This window comes from Sinocyclocheilus rhinocerous, unplaced genomic scaffold (genome assembly GCF_001515625.1).
Source record: "Sinocyclocheilus rhinocerous isolate Xijiao unplaced genomic scaffold, SAMN03320098_v1.1 scaffold1256, whole genome shotgun sequence".
NCBI lineage: Eukaryota > Metazoa > Chordata > Actinopteri > Cypriniformes > Cyprinidae > Sinocyclocheilus > Sinocyclocheilus rhinocerous.
Genome location: NW_015646445.1, coordinates 1,950,440 through 1,969,456, shown reverse-complemented (window position 1 = coordinate 1,969,456; position 19,017 = coordinate 1,950,440). Strand labels below are relative to the sequence as shown.

The window sequence follows — 19,017 nt, the reverse complement described above, 5'->3', positions numbered from 1 at the left end:
TATCATTTATTTTGTGTTTCTGTTTTGACACTAATTAATAGTCATTTATGATTATTTCTTTGTCAACCTTAAGAATGTGAAGGTCAATTTTACATATCGCAATTCTTAGTATGCTAATAATATAAAATATTAACAGGTATTTACACAACGCGGAGATATCAATAACAACATTATTGATAATATTTATAAATATATGAACAACAAAATCATAATTTATTATGCAAATAATTATTTTTTTTGTCTACAGTGTATGTGTTTCATTTTTGTCATCTCACAGTCAGAAAACAACTCAGGAACTAAAGTGAAATAATTATTTTATCTGATGAATATTTTATATTCTCTACTACTATGACAGATTGTTTTTCTTCTACAATATAGAGAAAGTCATATTTCTTTTTATAAGACATGCGTTTGATTAATAGCTGAGATGGAGAAGGGGGAAACCCTTTTTTTTGTTTTGTTCTCTCTCTCTTTTAACTTGCTTTTGGCAGATCAAACCTATTCAGCCCAGACCATTACGCTTAATCATCCATGCTGGGTCAAAGTCATTATCTGTAATGGCAGGGACAAAGCTCTCCCAGATTTGGGGGGATTCTGGGATGGATTTAGATTCTCCTTTAAAGAGAGAGCGGTTCCAGCCACATCAGTCGCGTAAATCAACTTTCATGTGCAAACGCTGCCCATCTTAACCAGACTCGCTGGGTTTGAATAAGACTTTCTAAGATACGGCTCCTCTTTAATGTTTTAAAATAAATCCGGGGTGACTATCAAAAAAGTTGCATGTAATAGTGAGAAACGAAAGGTCTGAGCACATCTGAGTTAAAAGTGCAACCTGTAGGGACTGAACTCAGACGGAACAATCTAAAAGCTTCTTGAAAAAACAGCGCTGTTTAAGTTGGCAGGAGGGTGCAGTTGCAAAGCTACATATTCATGGTGGTACACGAGGGATGGAAGAAATATGATAGGCCTTAATTGAATTAAGACACCAGAGATTACATGTTGTCTTCAAGCTTGGTTGGCAAAGAGAAATGAGGAGGGAAAGGAAGAAATAAAAAGAACAGCCTCCATGGTCTATGAGAATTTTTGCATGCCCCGAAACGATGAAGCTAGGAAAAAAGCAAACAAGTTGGAGACAATGTCCAAGGAAACATATTTATAATTCCATAGTTTCCATAAGCAGTGGATGGTTGTTGAGCTGGCACGTCTCTGCAGCTGCCAATTCTTGGAGCTTTACCTCAAAACGGTGGCAGATTGATGGGAACTCTAATGGTTTCCGTTGTAATGGAAAGGGGGAATACATGTGCGAGCGTGTTTTTTCCTCCGCTCACGCTTTCTGTGGTGTAGTAAAGCGAGGTGCAGGCCTTTCCTGTGGCCTCCGCAGCATGACGCTGAACGTTAAAAACAGAAGTGACTCAGGAGATGATGAAAGACATGCTGTCTGCCCACTCCAGAAGTTCTGGAAAGTTCTGGTGAGGATGTGACTGAGACAAAAGAAGAGGTCAATAGTCTACGCGTTATCTCATTTGTGAATTTTCAAGTTTAAAAGAAATCCTCAGTTCATGTACTTGTATAATTGCCTTTTGTTTCAGTGTCACTCTTTTATACGTTTGTTTTAGCAGTAGTGGGCTCTATAAGGTGGTGAGCTAAAACATTTAGGGAACGGTAAACTCAAAAAAAGAGCAATTCAAAAGAGTTCATGTTTATTTACTCTTCCTCCAAACTTTAAACATTCATGTGTATGTTCACCCAAACACTTGCACTGCAAATAAGCAAAATGCTCCTCACAATAGAGAAAAAGCAAACGCATTTTAACATAAATGTTCAAGCGTGCAAAGTTGGAGAAAAAATATTTTTCAAAATCTGCTTTCAAGAACTGAAGATACACATTACTGATCAAAAGTTTGGAGTCAGATTTTTGACTTATTTTGAAAGTCTCTTTTATGCTCACCAAGGCTGCATTTATTTGATCAAAAATAGTCAAAAGAGTAACATTGCAAAATAGTATTACAACTTAAAAGACTGTTTACTGTGTACTTTTTTTAATGGAAAAGCTAAATGATCCTTCAGAAATCATTCTCACTAATACCATATCAATGTATTATTATTATTGAAGTAAATAATTGATAAAAATAAAAACCATAAGTTAATAACAATTATTAATGAAAACAGTAGTGCTGCTTAATATTTTTGTAGGATTCCAATATATAAAAAATGTAAATGTAATTTTTTCTTTTTAACCAAAAGCTATCATTTTGTTTTAATGGACAATAAAATATAGATGAGTCACACAGACCTAAACCGAGATCAGAATAATCTTCCAAATGGATTTGGAAAAACAACAGAAATTTAAGGATAAATAACATAAATGTCATTTTAGAAGGAGTGATCCCTTGAACAATCGCACTGCAGTCTTGTAAGAAGATTTAACAGCTTCTCTCAACAATCATTATAAGCTTTCGTAAAACACTTTACTTAAAGCCTTTATGTATAATGCATTATAAAGGATTATAATTATTCATAATGTGCATTGTAATACATTATATATTTTCATAAATAATTATAACCAAATTTAAAATGCATAGTGTAACAATGAATTGATAAGTGTTATAATGTATTAACTGTGGTTACAATTATTCATGAGATTGTGCAATGCATTATAAGGTGCATGTGCATTAAAACTACTTTTATAATGCATTATACACGAGGCGGGACATAGAGGGCCTACAATAATGTACAGTATTTTAAAAATAATGTGTTTTTTGAACATTAAAGCATGTCAACATATTCTGTTACACCAAATACACAAAATAATGATCTTTAAAATAGCATCATATGACCCCTTTAAAGTAAAGAGTTACTGAAGCTTTCATAAATCCGCTGCTTTTCTCATCCTCTTAAAAGGAACTCGGGTGCATTGGACAGAACTTCCTTCTAAAGAACAATTTTACAGTAAAGCAGCTCAAGCAGAAGTTTACCAATGTGACTCTCCATCAACAGCCGGATCCTGCCCTTTCTTTCAAAGTTCAAGTAGACAAACTCAATCTAAACACAGATAAACAGTAGATTGAAATCTAAACACAAACCAGACTCAACAAATATCAATTCAGATTCATTTTGCAGACTCCATACAACAAGTTCAAAACTGCACGATACAAGCGGAGATCAGGTGAAACTCCAGAAGAGATGTTCACCCGTTACTCTACAATCAGATCGAATCCCGATCTTTCCAGCTGAGTTGATATCTGCCTGGATGAGAAGCTGATGGGTTATAAGAGTGACTAGCTGACATGAGCTTTATGAACATTTACACCTGCACAAAAGTGTCAGACAAACATAAGATGTGCTAAATCCCACAGTTTAACAGGATAAAAGGGTAATGTAATGAGAAATTTGGGCTTTGAAGGTAAACTGGCCAGAACAAATCAGAGAGATTTACCTGCATTTCACTTCAGTTACTAATCAAGTTAAATAAACGCAAGCACATTGAAAGCTTTCACAAAGAGCGCATTCATCTCATTTGAAGTCTGACTAACCCCAAATGAGCCCTGCTCCACCGCATCTCCTTCCCAACACAGACTAAGATCTGAAATTGGAACAAAGTGTGATTAAACGGTGTTATCTGTGAGGACCACCGGTGTAGAGCTCCAGGACAGTTGTGCGTTTCAGTTTTCAAGTAACTTCTGCAAACGAATGTTTGGGAAAAGACACGTTCCACATCTGCAAGTGGGATAGAGCGCTAGTTCAAATCACCTACACAGTGGAAACACTTCTCGTCAAGTGGTCCAGATCATTTTAATTGGGTTGAGCACATGCTGACCATCTATCGCTCAGAGTCATCGGGGCATGGGCCGTGCATTCCTCCTGTTTCCCGTTCTCTTCCCGCATTTGTTTTCCGAAGGAAAAGTTACTCCAGTGCAAGTGCTGTATGGAGACCTGTGGCTAGATGATGGATACGTTTTAGTGGACATTTGCCCTTGTACACTGATCCAGAGCCAGCTTCCGTTACGCCAGTGCTCTCTGTGGTATGTGCGTGTGTAAAATGAGACAAAATGAACACAGTATGAGGCTTTATTTCAAAATCAAACTGGAAGAAATGTAAATGTAGACAAAAAAGATGTTAAAAAAGACTCACACGTGAGCTGCCTTGATTGGTGCCTACTTAGGCAACTGCACTATAAACAGTATTCTAACTGTTACGGAATCTAAGAAGTCTCAGGCGGAATCTGCAAAATGGTAAAATGTGGTATTTTAGAATACAACATGCTTGTTGAAAGCATATAGAAAATGAGCAACAATTTTTAAATTCACACACACACACACAGCGCTCTCACAGGATACTAAATGTGACTGAATTCAAAAGAGACTGACATTCACATGTCTTAAACCACTCTAATAATCATAAAATGTGCAGAAATATTGGCGACAATAGCGAATTTCCAATAAGAATGAATATAATATACTGCATGCAAGTGTTAGTTGACATCTGTATATCATTTTGGTAGACCTACACAGCAAACGTGTAGCAAAAATTTAAAAAAAAAAAAAACACCCCTAGATTTATTTTTGCAATATTTAAAGGTCATATTTTTCGTATTTAAAGGTGTAAACGAAATTATTTTGAAAATATATATATATATATATATATATATATATTTGGAAAATTTTATTTCAACTTAAGTTCAGTTACTGCCTTAAATTTTTAAGTGCAATCGAATTGGCTGCGCAAATAATTTCAAATTGCATTATATTAAACTGACTAGAAAAACTGAGTTGAATCTTGTGTAACTTGAAAAATTAAGTTGATGAGTTAAAGTAATGGAAAAACATGCTGACGCAATTTAATGATTTTATATTTTTTTTACAGTGCGGTGCAACTTATATTAATTAACCATATGTTTGAAATACATTTTGGCTAGACATTGTTTTCACCGAACACAGTGCATTGTATTAACTGTGATTTTTCCTGTTTTTTTAGAAGGCGTCATAATTTTTTTTTTTTTTCAGAAGCACCTGAATAGGTTTTGGAACAGATCTGTTGTTTACTATCCTCAGGACCTGGTGGAGTCTCTCATTTGTGGTTCATAGCCAGACAACACACATCTAAAATGAACTTCAACAGCGGTATAAGTCAATGTTACAGACCAGGTGGATAATTCTAGAGGCAGCCATTAATCTGATCATCAGATTTTTTACAATATCAGTCAAGACACACACTAAACTACTGCCCACAGACAAAAATTAATGTTAAAACAAAGAATGTTAAATTAGAAACATAAGATTTAAACAAGTCTAATACTGTTAATAAACTCTTTTTACAAATGTCTAAGGATGCACACTCTGATGAACATCACAGATGTGACCCAGGCTGCTGATAGGTCACCTTGTCATCTTGTTGTTTCCTCGCTTCTCTGAAAAAACAAAAAAGAAAACATAACCGTTATTAATATGAATAATCATCAAACATCAGACTTCCAAATGCTGAAATTGCATGTTTGGGTACATACACACACACACACACACACACACACACACACACACACACACGTTTACTTAGCTATCTAAATGGGGACATTACATTGACTTCTATTGTTTTTATATAAAGATAAATATAGATTTTAGAAGCAAATCCTAACCCACACCCTAACCCTACCCCTTGCAGAAAACTTTCTGCATTTAAAAAAACAACAAAAAAAAACACTTTAATTAATTTTTATACCCGTTTTACAAAGGGAGGTTTTTGGAGGTTTTGTCAAGTTTAGCTCACTTTTGGGTATACAAATGTGACCCTGGAGCACAAAACCAGTCTTAAGTCGCTGGGTCAAAATGATCCAATTTTCTTTTATGCCAAAAATCATTAGGATATTAAGTAAAGATCATGTTCCATGGAGATATTTTGTAAATTTCCTATCATAAATATATCAAAACTTAATTTTTGATTAGTAATATGCATTGCTAAGAACTTCATTTGGACAACTTTAAAGACGATTTTCTCAATATTTAGATTTTTTTGCACCCTCAGATTCCAGATTTTCAAATAGTTGTATCTCAGCCAAATATTGTCCTATCCTAACAAAGCTCGAATCTGGACAAGATCACAAAGAGATGAAACCCACATCGAAATGAATGGTTCTGCTTCCAATTTTTATTCCATTAACAATTCTTGCAGATGTTTTGAAGAATGCTGGTAACCAACAGTTTCCATTCCCATTGACTTTCACAATATGTAACCCTGGAGCACAAAACCAGTCTTAAGTCGTTGGGGTATATTTGTAGCAATAGCCAACAATACATTGTATGGGTCAAAATTATTGATTTTTCTTTTATGCCAAAAATCATTAGGATATTAAGTAAAGATCATGTTCCATGGAGTTATTTTGTAAATTTCCTATCATAAATATATCAAAACTTAATTTTTGATTAGTAATATGCATTGCTAAGAACTTCATTTGGACAACTTTAAAGACGATTTTCTCAATATTTAGATTTTTTTGCACCCTCAGATATTGTCCTATCCTAACAAACCATACATCAATGGAAAGCTTATTTATTCAGCTTTCAGATGATGTATAAAACTCAATTAAAAAAAAATGGACCCTTATGACTGGTTTTGTGCTCCAGGGTCACACATTTGTCCTCAAAATGTGGTTAAGTAGGCACACACACACACACACACACACAGGTCTCCTCCCTTTGGCTACCCACAGGTGTACAGAAAGTCCTGGCTCTTTGGAGCTGTCCGCACCATTATGTTCAGAAACATCCTCAAGGCGTTTTCTATATGGCATTCCAAGAGCTCATTAAGACTGTCATCTTTTTCTTGCATGTATAAATCACAGCCCAAAAGACCACGGCATGAGAAGTAGTTTGAAAGCAGGTCGGTGTCTTTTATATGTGCATCTGGAGCACCCTAGCATACAGACAGACAGCTTCAAACCAAACACAAAAGGACCAAAATACAGTAATGAATCTAGCAACTAAACTTCAGGTGCTGAAGAACCGATTTATCCATTTAGAAACAATTCTTTTAGATATGAGCGATTTGTCTTTCTTACCCATGCCCAAATATTTAGCGTGAATTTGGCAGCACTATATAAACTAATTTCCATGAGCCTTCATGATTATAAGATACAGTAAATGTTCAGTGGGCAAAAGTGTTTAGCGATAACCATCTGTCCTGTACGGGCCCCGGCTCTGACTTTGATGTGTGATAGGACCAGAATGAGGAAGCGTAATAGCACATCAGAGAGTGTGTGTGTGTGCGTGTGTGTGTGTGTGTGTGTGTCTCTGTGTTAATGACTTTGCAATGGGAGGGAGAAAGGCCTGCTGAGGCCTGCTGGGAAACCCAATCGCTGGAAAGTACCAGGGTGTCTGGGTCAGGTAAGCACGTAACTCACACACACAGATGAAAGCAGGAACAAAAGAAACACAACGATGCCGACACAGATACATATGTGGCGACATAAGGACAGACATACACACACACACACACACAACCACAGTATACACATGTGTGCACAAAGAAGGAACTGAAGTGTAGTGGAAGTAACAGACAAATGGACATTTTTCCCAGAATTTTCTTTTTATCGGTGATCAAACTAAAACACTGTTGACCCATCTTTAAACCTTAACATGCCACAAAACCTGTCCCTAACCTTAACCGCATCTCACCTCAATAGCAGTAAAATTGTTTAGCAATACAACATGGATACAATAAATACATTGTACATTACTTTTTTTTCTTTCATTTTTTTTTTTTTTTACAAGCAGTAGTCAAAGGGATAGTTCACCCAAAAATGAAAATGAAAAAAGGCACCAGAAGAGAAGAAATCGTTGAATGAAGTCATTATTTTTGTTTTCTTTGCGCACAAAAAGTATTCTCGTAGCTTCGTAAAATTATGTTTGAACCACCGATGTCACATGGACTGTTTTAACGATTTCTGTACTATCTCTGGGCCTTGACCACTGTAGGACCCTTGTCGTCTATGAAGGGTCAGAAAGCTCTCGGATTTCATCAAAAATATCTTAATCTGTGTTCCCGAATGTCTTACGGGTTAAGAATGACATGACGGTGAGTAATTAATGACCGAATTTTCATTTTGGATGAACTACACCTTAAAAGACACTTAATATAAAGTATGACCTTAATATTTAATCCATCCTAAAAATAAAAAGATATTCAGACTTGCTTTCAAAGAATATATCTTAAATTACCACAAACATAGAGAGGATAATTGGTATAGAGAATGAATGGATAGATATTGCAAATTATTATTATTATTATTAATTTAAAAAAATATCAAAATGTAATAAAGTTTATGCTTAAAATAAAAAATAAATGATTTTCTAATGGGATAAAAATAAACTTCTAAGCAATTCAGCTTCTCCAGGAGATTTACCTTTTTAGAATGTTCAAATATTTGTTCTAAAAATATTAGTTTTTTTTCTCCTGTGTGTATCTATAGGATGACATTATATAGAATTATGGATTTTTCTCAAGCAATTCAGTGTACGTTTCGCGATCCTAATGGGGACACAAAAGTAATAGTAAAAGAGTGTTTTACACTGATGATGACCTCTATTGTTCTTAAATTAAACTAGTAATGGCAGCAATACAATTACCTTAACTGTAACTCTGCCCCTTACAGATTCTTTTATTTGTAGATTTTTTTCCAAGAAAATTTATTTTAGTGCATTTATTAACCTATATAATAATGATGATGGTTGGTTTAAAATGTTTTACGAATATAGCTAGCAAATAAATAAATACATACATACATAAATTAAAATGAAACAAAACAAAATAACACAAACAACAGCTCTGTTGCAGAACATATTACGTTGCCTACCTAGCATAGACACCCTTACCAACACATTATAATTCTTTCCAAGATGACTTTTCTAATTCTATCTGTAGAATGGGTTTTTATATGTGACAGTATCATGTTGTTATTTATAAAACGGAGAGTTCCGGTCCTTGATTCTGATTGGCTGAGCCACGTTCGAAACTGTTGTAAATTACTCTACAAAGTAACATACACCTTTGTTTACTTCTGTCTGTTGCTCGGCAACCACTTTGTTGCAACCACAACTGATTCTGAGGAGCTACATTGTTTGGTGGAAGAATACTGTTTTTATTAATATCATTACACTTTATTTGCGTATTTATTTGGTTTATTTTGTGAAACCTTACTACGTATAACCGTTTTATAAAAGCAATAAGCCCCGTGAAGCCGTGGTTTACAGTGAATTTATAACAGCTAAGGGGGTTTCTCCGCTTCGCGTCATACCTAACAACGCCCCTTAGCTGTTATAAATTCACTGTAAACCACGGCTTCACGGGGTTTAATGCTTTATTTAGCAACACTGCGATGTCAAACTCTATTGGAATCAATTGCGAGTTGTGAAGAGTGCTATTTTAATTCATTCGCCTATGAAGTTCACTTAGGATGCTGCCTATGTAGGGAACTCAGGTTTTGAAGCAGAGCTATTGTGTCTTGGGTGAAGAGTTTACATATTTGAATATTTATTTAAAGTGTCCTAGCATGAAGACAGAAAAACTAGAATTAGCAATGTGCCTGTGACACATATACCTGCATACAACGAGAGGCCCTGATTACTTGCCTGTATAACTACAAATATAGGGGTGTCACAGCCTTGAGTTTTATCAGTGCATTTGTAAAGGATAGGAGAGCGGCGGTACATCTCTCTCAATACAGGTGTGCACTCTCTGATTACCTTCCCCCACAGGATGAAAGAGGGATGGGTTTATGAGGGGCAGGTGAGACATATTACCCCCCATGGCTGAAACTCTAGACATGATCTAACTGACAGCTAGAGGCTTTACAACCGGGGGAAAGAGGAGAAAGGAGAGGGAAAATTACTAGAGTGGGGGGCGGAGAAGATTAGCAGAGAAGAGTCAGTTAACGTCTATTTTTTATTTTTTTGAGAATAATTATGTAATCACTATTTAAACTGACTCGACTTAAAAAACAAACAAACTTAAACACAAATATATATGCATCTCTAATAGTAAATCTCGACGAGGAGAGATAAGTGGGTAATATAAATCATGCATTTACACCAGAAAACTGTTGAATTCTATCATGTCTGGGTTTTTTTCTGTGAAGAACATATATACGAGATGTATTCGGCCTATAGGTGAGCTTTAGGAGTTCATCTTTATCATATATCAAGATTATATATGACATGAGCAAACATTTGAGTTGGAAAGTTCAAACAAAATGTGACGTGACACCTTTGCGTGACACTGTCACATAAACTACTCTCAGCAGAAAAAGCCTGTTTGACTGCAATAATTCAAATCTAGAAAATACTGACTGGCATATTTAAAGGAATAGTTAAGCCAAAAAAAGAAAACTTTACTGTATGCAACATCATGCTGTTTGAAACCCAATTCCTTTTTTTTTTTTTTTTTACACAAAAGACTATATCTTAGAGAATTGTACTGCACATTCTTTCCCATGCAATTTCAATAAATGAACAGATTTTTTCAAGCAACATAAAGGTATCCTAAAAGTGATACATACACCTAAAATATCACTCAAAAAGATTGTTTTAAGAAATTAATATTTTTATTCAGCAAGGATGCATTAAATTGATCAAAAGTGACGGTAAAGACATTTTCAGTGCTACAAAAGATTTCTATTTCAAATAAATGCAATCAGCATATTAGAATGATTTCTGAAGGATCATGTGACACTGAATTAATGGCTGCTGAAAATTCAGCTTTGCCATCACAGGAATAAATCAAACTATTACAACAGAAAAGGATTAGGTATTTTAAATCGCAATAATATTTCACAATAACACTGTTTTTACTGTATTCTTAATCCACCAAATTTAGCCTTGGAGAGCATAAGATACTTTTTTTGAATACAATAAAAAAATCCTACCGATCCAAACTTATGAGCACAATGTTTACAGCACTGACTTTGCTAGTGCTGTGGCTTCACTTCACAATATTTACAGCACTGTTTGCTTTTGCACATGTTTTTCTAGCCCCTCAAATGCACTCGAGGGCTGCAGGTGACCTGGACCGATGCTGATGACACGTTGCCTTGGGAACAAGAAAAAGAGCAAGTTAGCGGCTAAACTCACGCTGTCAGTTCGGTTCTGCATCATATTCCTACTCTCTCTGCAGCGGAGTTCAGTCTGTCACAATGCATTTTCACTGGCGGCTGTGTCCGTCATTTCTCTGTGCCCCCTCATGCCGTTCTGCATCCTCCAGGGTCTCATTGGGATGTGCACTCATATGTGAGTGTCCTTTAAGAATAAATATCTCTCTCTGTTCTTGGAAGTTGGAGAGATGATTTCTTTTTCACGTCTACTGCTCTTCCTAATCGACTTCTTTGCTTCCCTGTAGCCTCCTTTTTCCCCATCTTGTGACTCTTTATGGAGAGAGAGTTATAACCAGTGTAATTCGACAAAGCGGTACAGCATCAGTGCCATATGTAGAGACTCAGGGCATCTGCAGAGCAGTGAGGCACACTTATACAAACACAGAGTCCAGATGGGCTTCATGAGGTCAGACCCAACAAAACAGCGCTATTGACTCTCAAAACTAGGGCTGCAACATCAATTCAATAAAATTTTTAATCAAATTGACAAGAATCAACCTTAAATTTCATTACAGATTAGCTGGGTCCTTCAACAGGAACAATGCATTCCCATTTAAAAAAAAATAATAATAAAACTGTCTTGTTGTTAAAACTTGTGTATTTACAGGTTTTAAAACACACTTCTAGTTGTATATATATATATATATATATATATATATATTAAATTGAACACATTAAGTTGAAGTTTTACATGTGTGTGTGTGTGATGAAAATACAGTTAAAATGCTTTAAATTGATCAAAAGTGACAATAAGAAGATTTATAATGTTACAAAAAAATGTATAGCTCAAATAAATGTTGCTCTTTTCATGGTATATACAAAAATATCAATCTGCAAAAAGTGTCATTAATTTGTAAAATTACATTACATTTTAAATGTATATACAGTATACATATTTTGTGTACTTTATGTACTTTTAGAAAAATTGCAAAAAGAGCACCGGACAGGTGAACTCTTTCTCCTCATAAAAACAGGAAATTTGCGAAATTAGAAAGATTACTGTCTGAAAAAAAATTCAAATTCCAGAACTCAATAATTACATTATTAACAAGTTCCAACATTATATCCATCTAATCCGGAACAAGAGCCATTTTTGATTACATCTGTAAAAAAACAGATTTTGTTTCATTTCTTTAACTAGTTAAAATCACTGATTTATATTTGAAAAATTATGCATACATTATTTGGGAGATGTTTGAAATGATGATTAATTGAGGAAATAATTGACAGATTTTTGAAATAATTATTGCTTGCAGCCCTGCACATGCCACATGATTGTCCTTTTTGTTAACCTGCACTTTTCACTTCATTTCACCCTCACTTTGCTGCTTTTTGCTCCTCTGAATATGAACGGTACTGGAATGCATGCAAATAACTAACCGTTGAGGGTTATTTGCTGGGGGTTCAGAGCGCTGTAATGGGAAGTCAATTACAGGCCCGGGCAGCTCTTTGATCCCAGCGCCACTGACATGCTCGAGGGGTATGTGGGCTAGAATGTCAACCTTTATCAGCCAGTAGCCAAAACAATAGAAAGAGAAGGAGAGAGCGAGAGAGGGAAAGCAGAGGAACAGATAAGAGGGAAAAAGATCGCTGAGACCCCACATTGTTTTGCAACATGGGAGTAAACAGAGGTTTAGTGCGACTATCAGTTCAAGTGGAGGTGGAGCCCTGAGCCCCTCGCTCACTATGACACATGTCAGCTCTTAAGAGCGCCAGACAAAGATAATGACTATAGACAAGCTCAAGAGCAACAGATATGGCCATACCATGAGAATGAAAAGATGTACATGTATGGAGGGGGGTTATCTGTAGGCTGTGCTTTCATGCTAACTAGAGCGGATCTGTGCGAATCCTTTATGACAGCTGAAAAATTACTTTTGCAAATGAAAAAACCCCACCAAACTGGTCCCACGTCATTCTCGTGAAACAACATTGACTGACAGTCACCACTGATAAGCTACCACTAAATATTGTAGAAACTTAATTTGCTGGAACGTTGCTTTGCAACGATTTGTATCGTGAAAAGCGCTGTACAAATAAACTTGAATTGAATTGAACACTGTGGATGTTAGTAGCTAAAAATACACATTCAAATTCAGAGAAGAGAGGGGGAAAACACTGATTAATTGCAATTAAAACCCAAAATTGAAATATGGCTTAGTGTGATTATCAAATCACAAAAGCTGGGAGATGTCCTGCGTGTTTCAGAGTGAAGCGCGGCACTGTGTTCATTTACATGCAAGCGGCGTGATCCGGTGTTTCTAGTGTCTCAGAGCGGCTCAGTCTGCAGTAAATGCTGCTCCACATGAACTCCATCTCTACATCTGCTCTGAGTTTGGGTTGCTCATAACATGCATTTAGGAACCCAACATGTGCCAACTATCTTTCCAAAATTGTAATGAGATGCGCTTATAAACCGGCTGCTGTCAACAACAGTGAAGCTTTAAGGGCTCCCTGCGGGCTTCCGCCAAAATAAAAGCTTGACAGCTTTACATTTCAAAACAAAGAACTTGCAATTTTACTATAAATGCAAAAAAAGTATTATATTATTTTTCTTAAATGCAGGTGCGTAAGAGAGAAAATAAAGAGAAACACGTAGACAGAAAGAAAAAGGTAAAAGCGATGCCATAGAAGAACCCTTTTTGGTTCCACAAAGAAGCATTCAGTCAAAGGTTCTTTAAAGAACCATCTCTTTCTTACCTTTTTATAATCTGAAGAACCTTCTTTTCGCCACAAAGAACCTTTTGTGAAACAGAAAGATTAAAGGTTCTTTATGGAACCATTTAGACAAAAAAGGTTTTTCTATGGCATCGTGAAGCACCTTTATTTTTTAGAGTGTAGTCTGACCGCAGCGGTGTGAGCGGTGTGCGAGCAAACATATATCAAGAAAAATGCTCTCCTACAATTTCCTGATGATAAATAATGAGTTGTGAGTGATGGCGGTAATAAAATAGTGCCTATACACAAACCTGTGAGTTCAATGAAAATCCTTTATCTGAAAGTTTCACAAATATGCTTATCAAGTTGGATAATAAACTCCATGATCATTAATCAATAAAGCCGATAACGGCTGCTTTATTGATTTAGAAAGTGCACTGTACGCAATGTACTTCTACGACCAGCAAATACTGATCAATATCACGACTGACAGATGACAAGCTTCAAAGCACTGGCTGAACACCAACCACTACACTACTATTTATTAGTTTCCCCAATATTAATTATCCAACATGTTTACAATAGCGTGCATTCAGTAAATTCACCGCGAGGTGGTTTGGCTCACAGGCCCGGTGTGTTGCTCTGTTTTGGCTCTCGGGTTACGCAACGAACCAGCGGGGGATGAATTTCTGCAGCTGCGGAGCAGATACACGCTTCATGTGTTTGATGGAGAGAGTCCAGATCAGATTCTAAACAGATCCATCCTGAAGATGCCTATCGAGGGGAAGTACGCCGCTCTGCTCTGATGAGACCGAGAGGTCAAGAGTTAACAAGCGCAAGTACATCCAGGTTTGTCTGTGCGACTGCTGCGCTCTCGTGACCGGTCTGTTTGACAAGACGAGTCTCTCGTCTTAGGCCCTGTACTGATTTTGAACTTTCTATTCATCAAATAATCCAGAAAGAAATGTATCAAGGTTTCCAAAAAATATCAAACAGCACAATTGTTTTCAACACTGATAATAATAAGAAATATTTTTTTGAGCAGCAAATCAGCATATTAGTATGATTTCTGAAGGATCATGTGACACTGAAGAGTAGAGTAATGATGCTGAAAATTCAAAGGAATAAATTCTATTAAAAAAAAAATCTAAACAGAAAACAGTTCTTTTAAAAGTTAGTTTAGTTTATAAACAAATAAATGCAGCCTTGAAAGCCCGAAAAAATGTTGAATGGTAGAGACAGCAATTATTCGACTTATATATGTAAAATCATCTATTCATAATGGAATATGGAGGAAAAGTAAAAAAAAAAAAAAGAATCACCTTTTCCCCACACTTTCAAAACCCACCTTAAAACATAGCTTTTCCTTTCTTGTTTCTCTGATCTCATGCAATGGATTTCATGTTTATCTGTATTTTGTTTTTCTGTCATGTTTATCAGTTCTGATATTGTGAAGTGACCTTGAGTTTGCGCTATATAAAATAAACATTATTATTATTATTATTACCTACTAAAGCCTTCTAGTATCTCAAGAGGATATGAACTTTAAAAAGGGAAACAATGCCATCTAGTGGTTTGCAACAACTTGTCTGTGAGTCATTCGTCACAGGATTTTCTTTTTCACTTTTACCTACCAGCCACACAGTGTGTATCTTCTCCAGACCACTCGCCGTCTGCTTGACATGTGTGTTCTTGAGACCCGTAGAGACTGTATCCACTGTTACATGAGAATGTGACCTTTGCCCCTTCAAGGTACAAGGTTCCTTCCTTCTGACCGTGGTTAGGTGGTGACAACCAACCACAGGATTGCACTGAGATCACAAAATCACAGCCGTTACAAAACTATATAGAGATATTATACAGATAACAGTCAGATGATATGCAAGTCTCCAATGCTTTATAACTGAGATATGGTCAGAGAGCACAGTTTTAATAGTGTGCCGCTGGTTTAAAATTCAGCAAACAGCTGAAGGTTGTTTTGACGTCACTATGTAATGCTGACATTGGTCTTTATCCTCATAACCAGTTATAAATGCATAGCATTTGATAAGACTTATATGAGCATGTTGTAAAAATCTGAAAAAGCACAAAAACAAGCTTCAGGTGACCACAGTACGCACCTATTTAGAATAAATAAAATAAAATTAAATTACATTTTAATATAAAAATTTAAAATCTAATTAAAAAATATATTTTTATAATTAAAATTAAATATACCACAACATTTCTGTTGTAAATTGAAGCATTAGTCACAAAAGGCTGTTGTTGCAGTAATTTTATCATGTGTTTTTTAGGCTTAATGCAAGAAAACTAAATGCAATATTAGCCAAAATGATAAAATTGTTATTATTATTATTCAATCAAATGTGCTTCATTAGTCATTTCATTAACTACCAGTTGTAGGCGGTATGTGGTGCCATAGAAATAATTGATGCATGAATGCATAATTCATCTGATGAGTAAAAAACTTTGAACGTGGCTCATCCAGTTCGATTTCAGGGCCAGAAATACACGGATTATAAAATGTATTTTTGTGAGATGCCGCCTAAATCACACATATAGAAGTCTGGGAAAGAAAATACTGTAATTACCACTCCTGCAAAAAAAAAAAAATCTAAATATACATGAAGCTTTTGCACAATAGGTTCCCAGTGAAACTGCTCCACTTACCAGGTTCCAGAGCTTTCTTGGTGGACGTATGGCTCCGGTAGGCCAGCAGTGTGGCATTGCCTTGTTCCAGACTGCGCATGCTTAGTGCGTCGTATTTACAGAACGAAGCCCACTCTCCGGCACAGAGGCTCAGCACCGGCTCCAGCAGGGGGTCCTCTGGGTCTTCAGTCACCGAAAAGTTTGGCATGAAAGACGGATCATGCTTTGGGGCATAGTAATATTCATTCAGGAGGTAGGTTGAGTCGTAAGTAAAGAGTGAAGTCTCATTCGTAACGGCCCCTAGAGAAGAAAAACACATGGCACTTTGTGAGGAGGCAAAAGATTTCAACTATACACTCTCAGAAAAAAAAGGTACAAAAGTTGTCACTGGGGCGGTACCTTTTCAAAAGGCACACCTTTGTACCTAAAGAGTCCATATTGGTACCTTAAAGGTACATATTAGTACCTAAAGTGTACATATTAGTATCTAAAAGGTACAAAAGTGTCCCTTTTGAAAAGGTACCGCCCCAGTGACAGCTTTTGTACCTTTTTTCTGAGAGTGTATAGGATGACATTTTACAAATGACTTTATGTATCCTCATGTTTTTAAAACAGTATTAAATTAAATGCTGCTCTCAAAACCAGAGCAGTTTTAATTGCTTCCACTTTAGCTGTTCTTGTGCAATTAAATCTAAAAAGGTAATTCACCTATTTTCTGAAACCACTATAGAACTTCAATGACACTTAGTTGCCGGTGATCATTAGCTGATCTGATTTTTATAACGATTTTATTCATAGACAACAAGTGTAGACAGCAATTGGGATTTTTTCATCGCAACTAAATAAATATATAACAACAATGAAACACTTAAAAAAGGGACATCTGCATTTACAGTATTTACGTGACAGACTAAACCTGTGATTCCATTAAAGCCACATGGAAGTCACAAAATAAATATGAAACGTCTTTGAATTAGTAAACTGTAGCTTTACAACAGATGGAGCCTTTCTTAAATAGAGTAAATGTAAAGTAAACAGTGTTGGGGGTAACGCATTACAAGTAACGCAATCAGATTACTTTTATCAAGTAACTAGTAAAGTAACGCATTACTTTTTAATTTACAAGAGAATATCGGAGTTACTTTTTCAAATAAGTAACGCAAGTTACTTTTTTTTCCAATTTATTGATTGACAGCTCTCCTGTCCCCATGTTGAGAGAAATCAGAAGATGTTACTGTAGTTCTAAAATAAATATGAATATGCATTAATTCATCTCACTCACAAAAAAAAAAAAAAACACAGATTCAGTATTCCTCAAAATGAATAAAAATAATGCAACTCAGAATATGATTAATCAAATTATTGAACCTGCAATAATTAAATGTTAAACAACACAAATATCCTTTATGTATTTAATCCCATTCTATTAACCAATGTCTTTGCTTCTGACCTTCGATGATCCAGTTCAACCGTACTAATAAGCCAAAATTACTCTAGACAAACATTTGTTTGTCTTTTTTTATTGCTGAAGTGTGTTGAAATGTCTTCTTCTGCATTCTACTGTACGGACGTACATTTACTTTCCCTTCAGCCTGAGGCTTATTCATTTCACTTTTGGTGTGAAAAGGCTTTTATATTTTCCAAAAATATAACTTTTTTATTTTAAAAACAAACAAGCAAGCCCTGTCCAGATTTAAAAAGTAACGTAAAAGTAACGTAACGCATTACTTTCCATAAAAAGTAACTAAGTAACGTAATCCGTTACTTTTTTATGGAGTAACGCAATATTGTAATGCATTACTTTTAAAAGTAACTTTCCCCAACACTGAAAGTAAATGATATCAGATGACAAGCAGTATAAATAGTAATTTCAGATTCCTTCAGTTTCATCAGGCACTGACTGAACTGGCAGTAAAGCAATGTAAAAGTGACGCAGTTACTCACAGCCAGCACAATAGGTGAATATGTCCAGTGCACTGCTATTGAGAGGGATGATCACTCCATTACTAGAGGTCAGATCATCTTCAGGGTCGTCATTCATTGTGCCGAGCAGCCCTAGCGTGTGGTTCTGTAAGTCATGTGGCAGTAAAACGGTAAAGGTCATGACCCCTTCACCTGCCCTGACCTCTAACCCCGTCCCCGACGGAAACATCACAGTCACATTAGTGGCTTTAGGGGAAAAAACAAAAACACCTGGGACAAGACATAAAAAAACAGACAACAAGTAACATAAATCAGTCTGCCAAGCATAACAGATCATGATTTTTCGTCTTGTACATCTGCTGAAATAATATTAACATTAAACAGTATTAACAGAAAGTATGAAGGTCAATGATTACATTTATGTAAATGATAAATTATGTCAATACTTTAATACATTAATTTATTTAGCAAACATTGTTTGTAATAAACTCACTACTCTCTCTGAAAAAAGAGAGAGAAAAAAGAAACTTACCATAAATAAATAATTTAAAGATACAAATATGTGACCCTGGAGCACAAAAGCAGTCTTAAGTCGCTGGGGTATATTTGTAGCAATAGCCAACAATACATTGTATGGGTCAAAATTATA

At 35.7% G+C, this 19,017-nt stretch overlaps 1 protein-coding gene across 1 annotated transcript in view; it reads right to left on the bottom strand.

The window, feature by feature from the left end:
- Positions 1-1,324: 1,324 nt before the first annotated feature.
- LOC107707826 (sushi domain-containing protein 2-like) overlaps positions 1,325-19,017 on the bottom strand; it is a 24,853-nt gene continuing 7,160 nt past the window's right edge. The window contains exons 10-14 of the mRNA XM_016511917.1: positions 18,390-18,638; positions 16,467-16,745; positions 15,431-15,607; positions 5,381-5,408; positions 1,325-1,481 (exon numbers count right to left, since the gene is read on the bottom strand). Coding sequence (XP_016367403.1) covers positions 1,325-1,481; positions 5,381-5,408; positions 15,431-15,607; positions 16,467-16,745; positions 18,390-18,638 — 890 coding nt within the window. The remainder of the gene's footprint in view (positions 1,482-5,380; positions 5,409-15,430; positions 15,608-16,466; positions 16,746-18,389; positions 18,639-19,017) is intronic.